Genomic DNA, 15,092 nt, shown 5'->3' on the forward strand with positions numbered 1-15,092 from the left:
TGATATTGGCAAATAACAACGTTGTTAGTTTTGCGAACTTTGCCTGTTCAATGAGAGTATAGCGCGCCCCCAATACATCTGGGCACAAACCAGGCGAAAACGATCCAGTTTAATGAAATGGCGGACGGATATTCCCATCGGGCACCAGTGATATATTTTTTTCAAAGAAAGTCTACTAATTTGATATGAAATGACATTTTGCAATAGCAAAGTCAAAATTAGGACTTGCGGTCAATAATATGAAGGAAATACGTGACAGAGGCAAGGTGTGAAACACAAGTAGTATTTGAAGTTAAAATAACCTTTGATACCCGACCTGACCTTCCATAGCTTTCCATCATGGCGCCTTATTCGTTTTTATGTATTTCTATATGCTCTCAAGTAAAATAAAATACCAAACTGCACTAAGCAGACAGAATGTTACTTGGCTCCCAGCATGAATTATTGATTTTATACGGAGGTAAAGAAATACACAGTTGCCTGCAAGCCGTGCACCATACTCAAAATACTTCGGTAAATCTGAATAATGGTCACATGTAGACATATCACGTGTTCGGGAAATCACGTGGCAACATTTTAAGATTTCAGACTTGTTTACTAGTTAAATTGTCATTTGTACTATTGATTATTTATCTTTGTTAATTAATATTAATTAATATATCTTTTAAATGCTGATAAATCGTGGTTGGCTGCCCATATTATATGTTAAATTCAATGTTTTATGAATATAATTCTACCACGCAGAGGGGTCACACAGCATAATTTCACACTACACGATTTAGCTAGATTTGGAGCTCTGCATTTCAAATTCACGTCAATTTTAAAGTTTATACACTTAATATATTTAATATAATACTTATTTTTTTTGTTATAAAAAACTGGAACACGAAATATACTAGCTTATTACCTATACAGAAAGGGATTTATACACATTCACTCAGCAATTTGACATGCCTGGCGCATCAAGACATTCTCTGTCTGGATAACATGACTGTCGCCCTCAATACGTCTGGGCGCAAATTTAAATAACAATATGCTATTTACATATGAATGCGGCTTCATGCTAATTTCTAGCGCCGCTTCCAGGCCTATTCCGTGTGTCGACTTCCTATACGATAAATATAAATTTAATATTCCGTTGGTGAGCGACGGGCGACTGGTATTTCACCGAACGCAAGAAAAGGAGTTCTATCTGATTGGCTAGCAATCGATCGCTTAGGTCGCTTAGTAGTCAACTACAAACTCAAAACTGAGTTTGTATTCAATTCGATTGAAATCGATATTCTATTATTGGCTTAGATAAAGAGAGTGATAGTGTGTCAATAATGTACATTGTATTGCAGCTGGATTTTACATGGATTCTTTTATATAAATTTTTTCTCAAAGAGTTTAATATGATCACAATTTTTACTCAGGATTTCAAATTTTTACCCGCAAATTGCAGTTAAACATATCCACAGCAAAATACCGGTCCTCACTAATTAGTGTATTTAATTTCCAGTTAGTGTATTTAAGATAAAACCTAACAACAAATAAAATTTTCTTGCAATAGAAATATCATATGTGATACAGATATGGTAGGCCGCAACCGCCACAACGTGGAGCTGCTACGCGTAGCTGACTTTTTGCTCCGTGGAGCCAAATTGACCAATCATGATCATGTTAGAGTTTTTCATTACTCGGAGGTAAAACTGACTAATTAAGTACGACTTATACTCATTACGTGAAGCGAATTTATTCATTAAGAATTTGCCAGACGAGCGTCACGTAGTTGCAAGATATCCTCGGTCACGAAAGTTATGATTCAAAAAGTAGTTTATGAAAAGTACGAACTGCCTTATTATTAAGTTGGACATGCACTCATAAGAAAGTCATACAGTATTGTACATAACTATATAGCTAGGCAGAGTGGTGGTAAACTATGCACACAGTTCTGCGATCTGCAGTGTATCGCCGGGAGCTAATTTTTATAACTTGCGCGGTGTCCCTGCGGAATTCGACCTTCAGCAAACTGCAAACCAGTTCGGATTTACTTTATATACTAGTAGTAGGCCATACATACTGTAGTTACTGTCCGTTTTCCTATACACAATACTCAGTGCGCTCACCATTGACGCGTGACCTCTACAAATAGTGTATGTTAGAAGTATAGGCCATTGCCTAGTTGGCGTCACTGTGTAAAAAATAACCGGGCAATATTTAAAGTATTCTAGAAAATATAGTTTTGTAACATGTCCTAAATTTTTAGCTAATTTAGGTGTTTGGAAATATTGGTACTTTAGTGTTTTAGGAAGGATATGTAAACGACAGATAACACCAAAAAATATGAAGAAATTATTTCTAAACCGTGTTAAGTCATTAAGCTTCTCATTTTCAAGAACGCTGGTTAACAATAAGCAGACTATTGTCTCATTTCGTAAACAAAAGCCCACAGTATTGTTACCTTGCGTTCGCTTTATAATCGTTCACCCAACTGAAACTATAATACCAGCTCATTGCTCATTGCATAGGTAAAACAGACACAAGTGCAGTGTGTATTTAACCAGAGAAGATCTGATGTAACATAGTTGAGCTGTTTTCATTGAGTGTTATCTTGGTTTAATAGCTTTTAATAGGGTTTAAGTCCTTCAAAGGTCGTGGTGAGTTCTACTGTAGACATGACTGCATCATGATTATTTTAAAGTCAACAACATTCAACAATATGATCACCGTGATAGTATGAGAGTATCAGTACCGTGGGTGTCAGTGATCCTGGCCTGACACAGTAGACAAACAAACAAACAAACACGCCACACACATGACACATGCATGCAAGGTAACATTGACTATACACTAATCAAACAATGGTATTGATCCTGTACAACTGGTCGTGGTTTATTTACAATCGATTCATTTAAAATCCCCATAGTAAACATTAATTTTGGCAAGAGTTTTTCTCTCTGACGAGGTTGCATCCACTGGCTCCGCGTAATGAAAAGATCTAACATGATTGGTCAATTTAGCTCCGCGAAGCGAAAAGTAAGCTACGCGTAGCAGCTCCACGTTGTGGCGGTTACGGCCAGCCATATATTGATCATGCGAAAATCGTAAAACATAGAATAGAAACAGTGTGGCAGGCTCTCAAAATCTCAAATTGTATGAATAGCCTGAGTCGCACGGCCTATCTCGAACAAAATCACCATGCGTAGTTGTTGAAAAACGTGAGGATTCATCGTACTATCACGGCAATTTTTAACACGAAGATATAGGGATGATGACGGTGTGCGAGGGAAGGGCGACACTGTGGCCCTATTCAAGTGCATTGGGGTGCGACAGGCTCATAAGCGGACCTTTTGTGATTTAAGGGCTTGTTTTCAACGTTTTGTTGAGGGTTTTGCCTTGGATTTTGAGGCAAAATCCAAGGCAAAACCCTCAACAATCTGCGGTTTGCCGATGACATTGTTTTAATGGCAGATTCAGAGGAAGATCTTCAATCACTTGTAACTCTAGTCCACACTCAAAGCAAGAAATTTGGCCTCACTCTAAATAAGGGGAAAACTGAAGTTCAGATCATCAACAAAGTCAGCCACCCAATAACCATCTTCATAGAAAGTGACCAACTGAAGCAAGTCCAAACCTTCACCTACCTGGGAGGAGTTATCACAGAGAATTCAACCAGTACGGAAGACATCAAACGGAGGATTGGACTGGCAATGGGAAGCATGCGGAAGTTAACCACAATATGGAAGTCAAAAGAAATTAGTATCAACACAAAAATGGAACTCTACCAGGTGCTAATCTTGTCAATAGCAACATATGGGGCAGAAGCTTGGACGCTTAAGAAAAGAGACGAGAAGAGATTGTTGGTGTTTGAGATGTCTTGTTTAAGGTGGATAATGGGAGTCTCCAGAAGAGATAGGCTACGGAACACATCAATAAGAGAGGCAACAAGCAGCCAGGTCACAATACTAGACAAAATCAAAGCCAAACAACTGTTCTACTTTGGACACATCGTACGGATGCCAAAGGACAGATACCCTAAATATGCCCTTGAAGGTAGAATACCTGGACACAGGCCTAGAGGTAGACCCCCAAAGCGCTGGCTTGACAACATAAAAAGCAGCTGCCAAGAACTTGGGATTACATCAATCTACAATGCAAGGAGTATGGTCACAAACAGAGGCATATGGACTTCCATGGTGAAACGGCTGCTAGCTCCAAGGTTCCCAGGATCCGAGGGAGGAAAGCAAGCAATAAGTCAAAGTTTCAACGTTTGTTTACAGAAAAAAGTGGACTTTGTCATTCGGATTGGCATGCATTTTGTCAAATTAATGTAGATCTAATGTAATGTCAAAGACGAGAGGGCGCTAGACCATTAAAAACACCGGTGTATTGACATAGGCATCTGCCTCTATTGAAATAAGCTGATTGGTACTTCAAAGTTAACAATGAAGTCAGATTACAGTAAACTTACTGAATCCTTTGCGTTTTCGTATCTGAACAATAGACTTACGGAAACTGAAAAGATAAAAAGACCCATAGGCTTTATATACTGCTATTATATATGCGACTCGTTACAAATGTCTCATTTTCTATTTCCAAGCACATTCTAAGTGTCTTTTTATCTTGTCACACTCCAATGTCGCACTCCAATGCACCTGTGCAGGACCGCAGTGTCGCCCTTCCATCGTATCAATGTCTATCTCCCTATTTTGCTTCCTCCTCTCCCCCTCCGAATGATCAGTCTCCCCGCTCTCTCCCCGGTCCCTTCTCTCTCCTTTCGAGTTCTTCTTTTTCTAGTCTTTCCGTCTCTCCCTCTCCTCTCTTTCTTCCTCACCCCCACTCTCACTTGTTCAATCTCAAGTATCCCCTCCCTCCCTCCCCTCCCTCTGCAAAAATAAACATTTAAACTAAACCCGAGTCTTGCATATAGGCCCAACCAATTATCAGATTAGCTTGCGAATGAATAGAATAAATTATCTTTGCTCCAATGCAATTCTTTTGTATTGCATTTCAATATAAAACATGATTACTAAATCGCCACTTGTACGCGCCTCATTGGGAGATATTTGGCTATTTCAGACGCTCGTTTCATCGTAAATATGAAAGACTTTTGCTTATAACTTGGCAACATGGTTAGTATATATTTCAATGCAAGACTATTTTTACGAGCTACTTACGCCTAGGCGTAAGTGCATATACACCAAACACAAGTCAATTGAGGCCGTACAATTTACCACGAATTTAGGACCGTAAAATTTAGACTCTTCTTTTGTCTAGATTAGCACCCAACCTCTCATCTCAAGGTCAAAAATCAATATAACTTACAAAAACGAAAACTGAAATTCACGAGCTTCAAACTATTAGTAACTAACAAAAGGCTAGAATAAAAGATTGGTCACACCTGGGACGCTACCACTTCAGAATAACAATGACTTACAAAAACGGATATGGATATGGATACAGAAACAGAAACTGAAAAGATAAAACGACAGCATACCAATCATTAATCCTATTGTTGAAGAGAATAATAAGCTTGTATCTATAGTCTATAGAAATGTTTGTCATACAGTTCCAGTCTTTTGTTACTATGGCTAATCCCTGTTTGAAGTGGTAAAAGCATTGTATTGTATTTGTGTAGGTATGTATTAGCAACCCACTAACAATGAGAGGACATTCTTTGACCTCGATGACTTGGGGATGATTTGAAATGACCGCCACTTCAGATTGTCATGATTGTTTGAATTATTTATTCCAACAATGGGGGAAAGAGACACATGTAGCAGACGACATAAGGTTCCTTTCGTTGTAACGGGTCGCATATGTGTGACGAAACAGAATCTTACGCACGCAAAAGGTATTTTGATCTATTTTTGTTAGTATTCAAAATTATAAGGTACAAAGGACATCATTACAAAGGACTTATAGGACTTATAGGACTTAGGACTATATTTGTTACACATGATCTTACCCGCGTATAAAGATGGCAAGCCGTCGTCTAATACCAACGTAGATATTATTTAAAGTTCTAACTTTTGCAAATTCCAAATTTCGCACTAAAATCCGCTACAGGTTTGTACAACTCCAATATATTTAATTTGGGCTATACCTAATGGCGGTCCAATATAATATGTCGTCAACAAACAAAACAAAACATAATTTAACAAAACAAATTATCCTCCACACACGTTCCAATATCAACAACAACAAAATAATACACCCTCCCACACACACATCCATTTTCGAGGACCTCAAAAATGAACAATTAATGTTCACTGTTTGTCGATGTGTTATCCAATGTTGTATCATACCAAGCTCCCAACAAATTGACAATACCGAAAAAGTCCTCGGAAGGTCATGAGAGTTACATTTCGGTATACCATAGAGGTGGCAATAGGACCTCCCATTTCTGATCCGTTAAAACCACAGCAGTGTACGACAATTTAAGTGTTTCTAGAATGCTGTTAAAATAAGACGAATTTTAATGCTAATTCATTACATACGCTATAGAAGCCCGATTACCTTTTTGGGTGGGTGCGGCGTGCCGCACCCACCCTGTATTCTCTGACTATTGACCTAATTTTTCACATGCCGCAGTGTTGAGAAAATATTCGTGCCGGTTATATCCCAAACACCCACAGAGGTGATAGTTTACGGCGAGTTTTGTAAATATTACTTGATTTTGATATGTAAGTAATACGATAAAGTCGTCATAGGCAGTAATGTGTTTGTATTAAAAGAAATAACAAAAATAATTATTTAAGTAATAGAAATACTATTTGGAAATTGCAGCAAGATTTGCAGATGTTTTTATTTGAACAGTACCAGTTCACCAGTTTTGCTAGTTTTCCTAATCTTTGGGCTAAATTAATAGCATCGTGAAAACCAAACAGTCAATTAATTTATGTCAACATTTCCTTGTTTGACATCGCATGCAAACATTATCTTATTTACATAATGGTTTTGACCTCGAGTCATGAGTGGTGATTCATTGTTTAGGCCAAGTAAAATAAATAACGTGTATATCGTCCCGCCCTCTCCGATTTTTGGAGATTTTCAAATATTTTAGTTATTTTTCCTATTTGCTTCCTTACTTTGTTTATAAAATTGTTGTGATGAAATGACATGTTTAGAAGTTCTTGGTTATCATTTATAAACACATTGCAAACACTTTCTTCAAGCTAGGGGTAGGGCTTTGGGGAAATAACAAAAATATTAGGGCCTCCCCGATTTTATGATGTGTTGACAAACATTTGCCATTGCAATTTTACACAGAAATGAATGGTAAAACAATAACACGATAACAAATAATAAGGACCTCCCTCACCAATTTTTGAAAAAGTCCGGACATATACATTTTTTTTTACTTGGCCTTAATTGGCATACTCCTCTAAATATTTTACCGCAAAGTCCTATGGTGGAGGGCTATTTTGTTGTGTAGTCCTACAAAGGTGGGTGACTAAAAAGTAGCCTATTGGTACATGTTTTACCGTACAGTCCTATGGTGTGGGTTTTTATTTTTTATTTTGTTGTCCTAATTCGATTGCTCTTATTTCGTTATTTATATAACTTCAAACACAAACCTTCTTAGGGATGCACCATTAGATTCTCAGGGTGGGGTAGGAAGTTTTTCAACAAAAAAAAACAACTTCACCCACTTCATGAGCAAAAAAACAACTTTCCCCACCAACTATAAAAAATAACAAAACTTTCCCTGACCCCAACTTCCTACCCCCCCCTCTCAGTATCAAATGGTGCGTCCCTTAGTTTAATTCTTTCAATCAAAATTTCACTCCTCTGCTAATGATGACAAGTGATAATCGAAGTAATACTGCATTAGGCCAAATACAAAAATAAACATGTTTCACGTCCCCTCCTTCCTTTTTGGTTGTTTTTTCAATTATATTTTTATATTTTGCAATTCAGTTATAACTTTTAAAAATTATGTCTAGGGAGTTGAGATGCTTTCTATAGCCTTCTCAATATACAAGAAACAATTTGGAAGGTTTCGAGATCATTAGAGGGCCTACCCTCAGAACAACAAATAAAAAGAGGATGCCTTTTTGCAGGCATTATTGTGCACGCTAAAATAGCTCTAAATATGGGTATTTACATCGATTCTGCAATACAAAATAAAAGGCCCTCCTACTCCTTTTTTTCAAAAACCTGGACGTGAAACATGTTTCTTATTTTACTTGGACTTATCAATATGGAACTACACCTTTATCTTGACAATTCATTTGCTCGCCCTATTCCTTTTAAAGGAATTTTTATTTATTGTGAACTTGACTTACTCATTCTTTCATTTCTCTTGACAATTTTTCATTTGCCCACCCTATTCCTTTTAAAGGAATTTTTATTGAAATAGCCGAGTGGAAAGGTTTATAATGAAATATTTTTATGTTTGAAAACTGAAGCATCCTATGTATAAAAGAATATAATTATGAATATTAACCGCACATCATATATAACGATTCGTAATACCCAATCGTGGTACAGTTCAGGTGGTGTATGACGTGCAGTCCCTAAATTCAGTAAATTTTCATCGTCAACCGTGTAATTGAATGGGATTATTTTGAAATTTTAAAACGCTTGAAATATCACAAACAAATAGGCCTATGTTGATAAATAATGTAAATACAAGCTAAAACCGTTGGGGTTCGATAATGAACCCCACAAAACTAACCGAGTATATGGAAAATGCCATACGGCCGGGCGGTTTCACGAGTTGCCGGCTCGATCATGTCATCCGCCGCCTGGTACAGTTGATAAGGTTTAGAAGGCAGAGTATTTGATTTTATATACGCCAAAATGTTTTTTGAATTTAGTGAAAATGAAGACAAAAGATGATGAAAATATATTTACAAATTACATAGAACCCCGCCAAAGATTACTGGATCAAGTTGATTGTTTTTGGCCAGTTGATTTTAATCGACATCAAAGGTTTACTAAATCGTAGTGATCAATAAATCAAGGTGCGGTGATCAAACGCGTGTCTATAGCCTAGAGTGATGGCACTAGACTGAGACCATAAAGGTCAAAGGTCGATGACAAAACAGTGGCCCATTACATTTTTCATTAAAAACATCGCACAACCGACCGACACTACTAGAAAGATCCGTCCGCTCGTAGAACAGATTTTTCAGTATTATTTTTTTTGTCTCTTGTAATAGTACATAATTTGTTCTGGCATGATCAGCATCTTAATTAAAATGCAGCAAAAGTCATTTTGCAGCCTGTTGCCATAGTTGCTCGGTAACTCAATTTCTTGGGAGAAATATAGTCGTGAATGGCTTTGGTGCAAATTGAGCTCCGTATATTCCTTCAAATGTTACACGTGCTACGTCGTCTGGTTTGACAAGTGAAAATCGGTGAAGGAGATGGGTAAAAAGGACAAATAGCTCCATTTTGGCAATGTTTTCCCCTGGACACATTCGACGACCTGTTAAAAGAAGCGAAAAAATACAAAAAGTACAAAGTAAGTAACAATCCATTAAACATAATATGTAATTATTTATGATAATTAATATTTGTGTTAATTAAACATTTCTTCTATACAAGTCCAATTGAGACACTAATATATATATGTGATCAAGATCAAGAGCTAAGGTCTGCTCTTTTCATCAGCCAGATGATGTACAGATCTGCTTGCAGTGGCGTAGCGTCATAGGGCCATGGGGGCACGTACCCATCCAATCGATCTGAAATTTTTGGAAAATTGCCAAAAAGCGACTTGCACTCCCATCAGACCCGGTGCCCCCAATCATGGTCAGTACCCCAAATGTAATGACCCGCGCTACGCCACTGTCTGCTTGAGTTGTTGCTAGCTGACATTAACTTCCTGTTAGGCTAGTCAAATTAAGAAAAATAAGCGGTTAACGCACCACTAGTTGCAACAGAACCCATTTAATCACCAGTCATTTTAGAAAGCATACCTAATAACACATCCAAGTAGTGGCACTGTGCTTAATTTGCATAAATGCAAAATGGCCGCTTATGCAGGGGTGGAATTTCAAAGTTAGTGAAATCTGTTTAAAAACATACCAATAGTATCGCTCTCATCATAAGAATCATCAGAAAAAGTGTAGTTTGACGTGTATCCGACATACAGTTCTCGAGTTGTAGGCAAAAAGGTCAAGTTAAGTATGTTTTCTGAAATGAATGGTGATTAAATGGATTCTGTTGCAATCAGTGGTGGATGATTTCATACTTTGACTAGCCTATGTTGGTGTTAATTGAAGTACCACTCTCAATCTCCAGTAATCAATACGTTTTATGAAGGTGGCTTTCCTGTTTGCCCTGGTGAATTCCCGTTTTCTGATACCAAAGGCTTTGCACGAAAAGTGTACTTATACTATTATGTTTATTTAATTTAATAAGCTTACCTACTCCAAAAGGAACAACCCTGCCCGATTCAAAGTACTCTCCATTTTCATCAATGAACCTTTCAGGTCTGAACTGGTCTGGTTCTGGAAATGAAATTGGGTCTCTCATCACGGCGTAAAGGTTTGGAACAATCGTCGCACCTTTCGGAATACAATATCCAGCGAGTGATATCTCATTACCAGCCGTGTGAAAATCACTGAGTGGTAACATTGTAACATGGCGTTGAATCTCCAGCAAAGCAGCTCTGGTGTATGGCAGGTTGTTTTTATCGGAAAGCTGTGGAAGCCGATTACGACCAACAACTGAATTCATTTCATCCTGAATCTTCTTCTGGATATCTGGATGTGCCATCATGTATAAGCAACACCATTCCATTGTAGTAGCCGTCGTGTCACTTCCTGCTAAAAACATCATATTCAATACAACTCTCATATTGTGTTTTTGCAGATATGAACAAGGGTCATCTGGTGTTGGCTTTTCATCCATTTCCTTCAAATATAGATCAATGATATCAAGTGGGTTGTCGGCGTCGAAGTTTTCGCGATGTTCATCAATAAGTTGGTCGAGAAAGACTTTTACCTCTTCTTGAATCTTTAACAATTCCTTGCTGTCTTTGCTTGGAAAATAGTAAGGAAGAAGCAGAGACCAGCCACCAGATCCAGCAAGTTCCAAACTTCTGTGATTAAGATCGAGTAGATGACGAAATTTGTCATCATCGTACTCATGACGCTTCCGAAACAAGATCTTCAACAGAACGTTGGCAGATGTGTTCGCGAAATAAAGACGTGGATCACACGCCTTTCCTTCTTGGGCGTCTAACTCATCCCCCAGAGCATTAGATTCTTCAACAATATCGGCTTCAAAGCTACCTGTCCCGATTCCCAAACCTCGGAAAGCAGTGAGAAGAAACTTGATTAGTTCGGCGTTGTGTTTTTAAGAATGCGCTATTAAAGAGACAGAAAGCAAAAAACAATATTAATTAACAGTTATTTAGACAACTGAACATAATTATGCCATTTAATGTGGAGACGTCCTATAAAATAATTGGGCATAGGCAAGGTTACGTAACAGGTACTGAACGACTTAAAACGGCATTTTTGTTGTAGTTATTGTTCACGTTAGCTCACGTTTGTCAAATAAATTCTCCAGTGACTGATCCCGGGGCAAAAAGATAATTTCAGCATGTTTTTCTTGTCCTCGTGCGTGGTTACTTCTACCCACCAAGATTCAGTCAAATCGAAGTAATTTCTAAATTTGACCCCCTATATAACCTTAACATAGTTCCCACACTTCCAAAATTATTTCTATGTAGCAAGTATTTGCCCAATCAGCAAATTGTGTAATTGTGTAACACGGCCAACATAATAATATGGAGATCAGACAGAATTTCAAAATTAGTTTTGTTACATCTTACACTTATACAGACATCTACATTACACCCTAAATACCCTTTGTCCATAGATAAAGAAAGAAGGCCTATGTCCAATCTCTAAATCACATTTCTGCTGAATCATGAAATGGTTTCAGCCTTTATAAGTCTATGTCACTTACTGACTAGCTTTTTGGTCTTAAAGGAAGGTGACCTGATATATTTGGAAAATAAAATTCTTTAAAACTTATGTATAACGTAAACTGTTGTCCCTTTCAAGCATTCATGCAAAAAGATCATGTAAATGTTCATTGTAAATGCGACTAATTTTTCATGGAATGGTTAATTTTATTAATGATAGTCATCATGATCATGTAATGATTTGATATCAAATGAAATATCTTATTTTTCTCATTAACATACTGAAATTAGGAGTTCCAAATCGGTGTATTTCCGAAGATATCATCAAAAAAAAATCTGCTGAATTAGTGGTATACCACATTTGAGACTAATTCGGCAGTTTTGTGACGAGTTCTTCGTTAATATACCGATTTGGAACGCTTAATTTCAATATGTTAATGAGAAAAAATACGAGCTTTGTCAACATATCATAAAAACGGGGAGGCCCCTAATATTTTTGTTATTACCCCAAAGCCCTACCCCTACATGTAGCTTGAAGCGAATGTTTGCAATGTGTTTATAAATGATAACCAAGAACTTCTTAACATTACTTTTCATTACAACAATTTAAGAAACAAAGTAAGGAAGCAATAGGAAAAATAACAAACATATTTGAAAATCTCCACAAATTGGTGAGGGCGGGGACGATATACATGTTATTTATTTTACTTGGCCTTATAGTGGGAAACATGGTAAATAAAAGATCAAGTTTAAATTGTATTGGGTCTAAATTCAGGACTATTTTACATTATGTGAACGTTTTTGTACTGTTTTTCTATGCCTTTTTAGATCGTGATATTGAAGGCGGGGGGGGGGAGTTGGTTACAATATGTGTCCACAAATCGCCTTCCCCGTCTTGGATTGCCCAATATGTCTCCCCTCCCCACAAACCCTCTCCCCGGGAGCTCACAAATTATTGCACAGCTTAAAAGTTCAATAAGCATTTAATATTAGTTTTAGTTGGTAGCCTATATTTGATCTTATGCACATTTTAGCTTACCGTGACTACCCAACAATTCGGATTGCAAGTAGTTGTTGTATCCCTTGTTGTTCAACGCAGGGTTATTCAAGCCTTCTTGCATTATAGGGAAATCGTTGATAACCACAAGAACCAGTCCGAATAAATCAAAGCTGATAATCTTTCCATAGTTGTGTCCAAGTCGTGTGAATATCATATGCAGCTCTTCTCCTTTGTACATATACCACATCAATTGAGGAAAGAAACCCAGTATTGGGAAACCCCGTGGTCCTGGTGGCAAATTGCGTGGTCTTTGCATCCACCACGCAACCAAAATAAATACCAACACAAACAATACGATTGACTTAACATTCAACAAATCGATTAAACTACTAAGTGTCATCTTGAACACTTATGTGATAGAGTTCCTGATCAAGTTTCGTAAAGTATATAAGCGCTACTTGTGCTAATACAATATGCATGACCGAAATGCCCGGCCAAAGTTTAGCTTCAACACGCAAGTTCAATACGGATTATACGCGATATACGTTTGCCAAAGCACAGATCCTGAGGCCAAAGACCTCCTGTGAAAGTGTACATGTACAGTCATGCGCAGTATTAAAACAGCAAGTGAGAGAAATCTATAGAGGGATTACTTGCACTCAAATTCATTCATCCTGACCTGGTATTTAAAGCAGCACTCATGATCTCCCGGTGGTGTTAACGTCCCAGCAAACACAAAAACGTTTTTAAAACGTTTTAAATAAGTTATACTTTGGGTTTTGGTTTAGGTAAAAACGTTTTGATAACATTAAAATGTCGGGTTATATAAAGGTCATGAAATCGTTTTAAAACGTTTTGTATAAAAACACACTACAACAATATTTTTAAAATGTTTTCGTAATCATGGTAATGTCATTGTAAACTATAGGTTTTCTCAGTTAATTTAACACATTTTTCGTTATATTTAATATCCCGTTAAGTTTGAATTCGTCCTTAAAATGTGAAAGTGCCTATTTGTAAACTTAAATTTCGTCTTTGGTCAAATAAATTCATATTTTGATCAAAAACATTCATACAATGTTCATTTGATTTCGTCCTAGAGCGCATTGAAATCGTCTCACCTGCTGCATGGACAGTACTTGCACAAATATAATTCGTCTTTGTTCATTAATTTTCATGCTTTGATCAAAGCAATTCGTCCTCCATAATGCATTGTAGGCCTTCATTAATTAAATCTTAGATTTCAACCACTGGTATTGAGTTCTCACTAGTGTTATTTCGATTCAGAAAATGAATTTAAATTCAATTCAGATTCACTTTCTTATCATATAAAATAATTTTGATTCAATTCGAATTCAATGCATTGAAAATAACTGCTAACCAATTTCAATTCCAATTCACAGCATTTGAATTCAATTCCAATTCACAGCATTTGAATTCAATTCCAATTCACAGCATTTGAATTCAATTCCAATTCAGAGCATTTGAATTCAATTCATATTCAAATTCAATTCTTATTACCAACACTGATATATTTTACCGGGCATTTGGCTAAAAGCAATTCAGGGAGAAAGTTCATTGTAACTGATAAGCTGACAATACAGGTGAATTGGTAGAATCAAAATACTTGATGTATGCATTTTCGATTCTATGAATTGAAATGAAATGAATAAACATTTCGAATCACTTCACTGAATTGATATATAAAAATGGCCTAAATCAAATTCAATTCAATTCCTATTTCAATACCTTGCTGATATAAATCCAAACAGACGTGTCTAAATTTATTCTGACCAAATAACAGTTATCACAATAGGTTTTCCCGTCCAATTTCAAACTTTGGTCGTTCAGTTTAGTATAAGTATCATTCCTTTTCGCGCGAAATTGAATGAGCGCTTGCATTCTCAATTTCAATTTAGCAAATGTGCAATCTATTTCATTTAATACGCATTCAAAATTCTAAATAGTGCACCCAATTTCGCACATTGTGCAGCCAATTTCGCAAATTGTACAGCCAAATTCACGTGGCCTTGAATTCAGAGCCTATTTGGTAATACAAATTCATATATGCGGAATCAAAATGGAAAAATGTTCAATCAAATTCGCAAAGTGCAGAATCAAATCCAGAAGTTCTTAAATATTTTACAATAGTTCAAATATAAAAATGCTATTTATCGTGTTTATATTGTACATTAGATGTGAGCATTAGATAGGCCT

General features: G+C 36.8%; 1 protein-coding gene across 1 annotated transcript; it reads right to left on the reverse strand.

The window, feature by feature from the left end:
- Positions 1–8,341: 8,341 nt before the first annotated feature.
- On the reverse strand, positions 8,342–13,501 carry LOC140156848 (cytochrome P450 2U1-like). The gene is made up of 3 exons (XM_072179843.1): positions 12,915–13,501; positions 10,365–11,309; positions 8,342–9,421 (listed from the first exon to the last, which is right to left on the reverse strand). Exons 2-3 carry the CDS (start codon positions 10,849–10,851, stop codon positions 9,240–9,242), a joined length of 669 nt encoding a protein of 222 aa, XP_072035944.1. The 5' UTR covers positions 10,852–11,309; positions 12,915–13,501; the 3' UTR covers positions 8,342–9,239.
- Positions 13,502–15,092: the final 1,591 nt, after the last annotated feature.

The sequence above is a fragment of the Amphiura filiformis genome, chromosome 7, assembly GCF_039555335.1.
Source record: "Amphiura filiformis chromosome 7, Afil_fr2py, whole genome shotgun sequence".
NCBI classification, from domain to species: Eukaryota; Metazoa; Echinodermata; class Ophiuroidea; order Amphilepidida; family Amphiuridae; genus Amphiura; species Amphiura filiformis.

Coding starts and splice junctions, on each gene's coding strand:
- LOC140156848 (XM_072179843.1), bottom strand. CDS start 10,851: ATGGATGAAAAGCCAACACCAGATGACCCTTGTTCATATCTGCAAAAA. Junction 9,422..10,364: donor GGTTGTTCCTTTTGGAGTAG/GTAAGCTTATTA, acceptor TTCTTTTAACAG/GTCGTCGAATGTGTCCAGGG.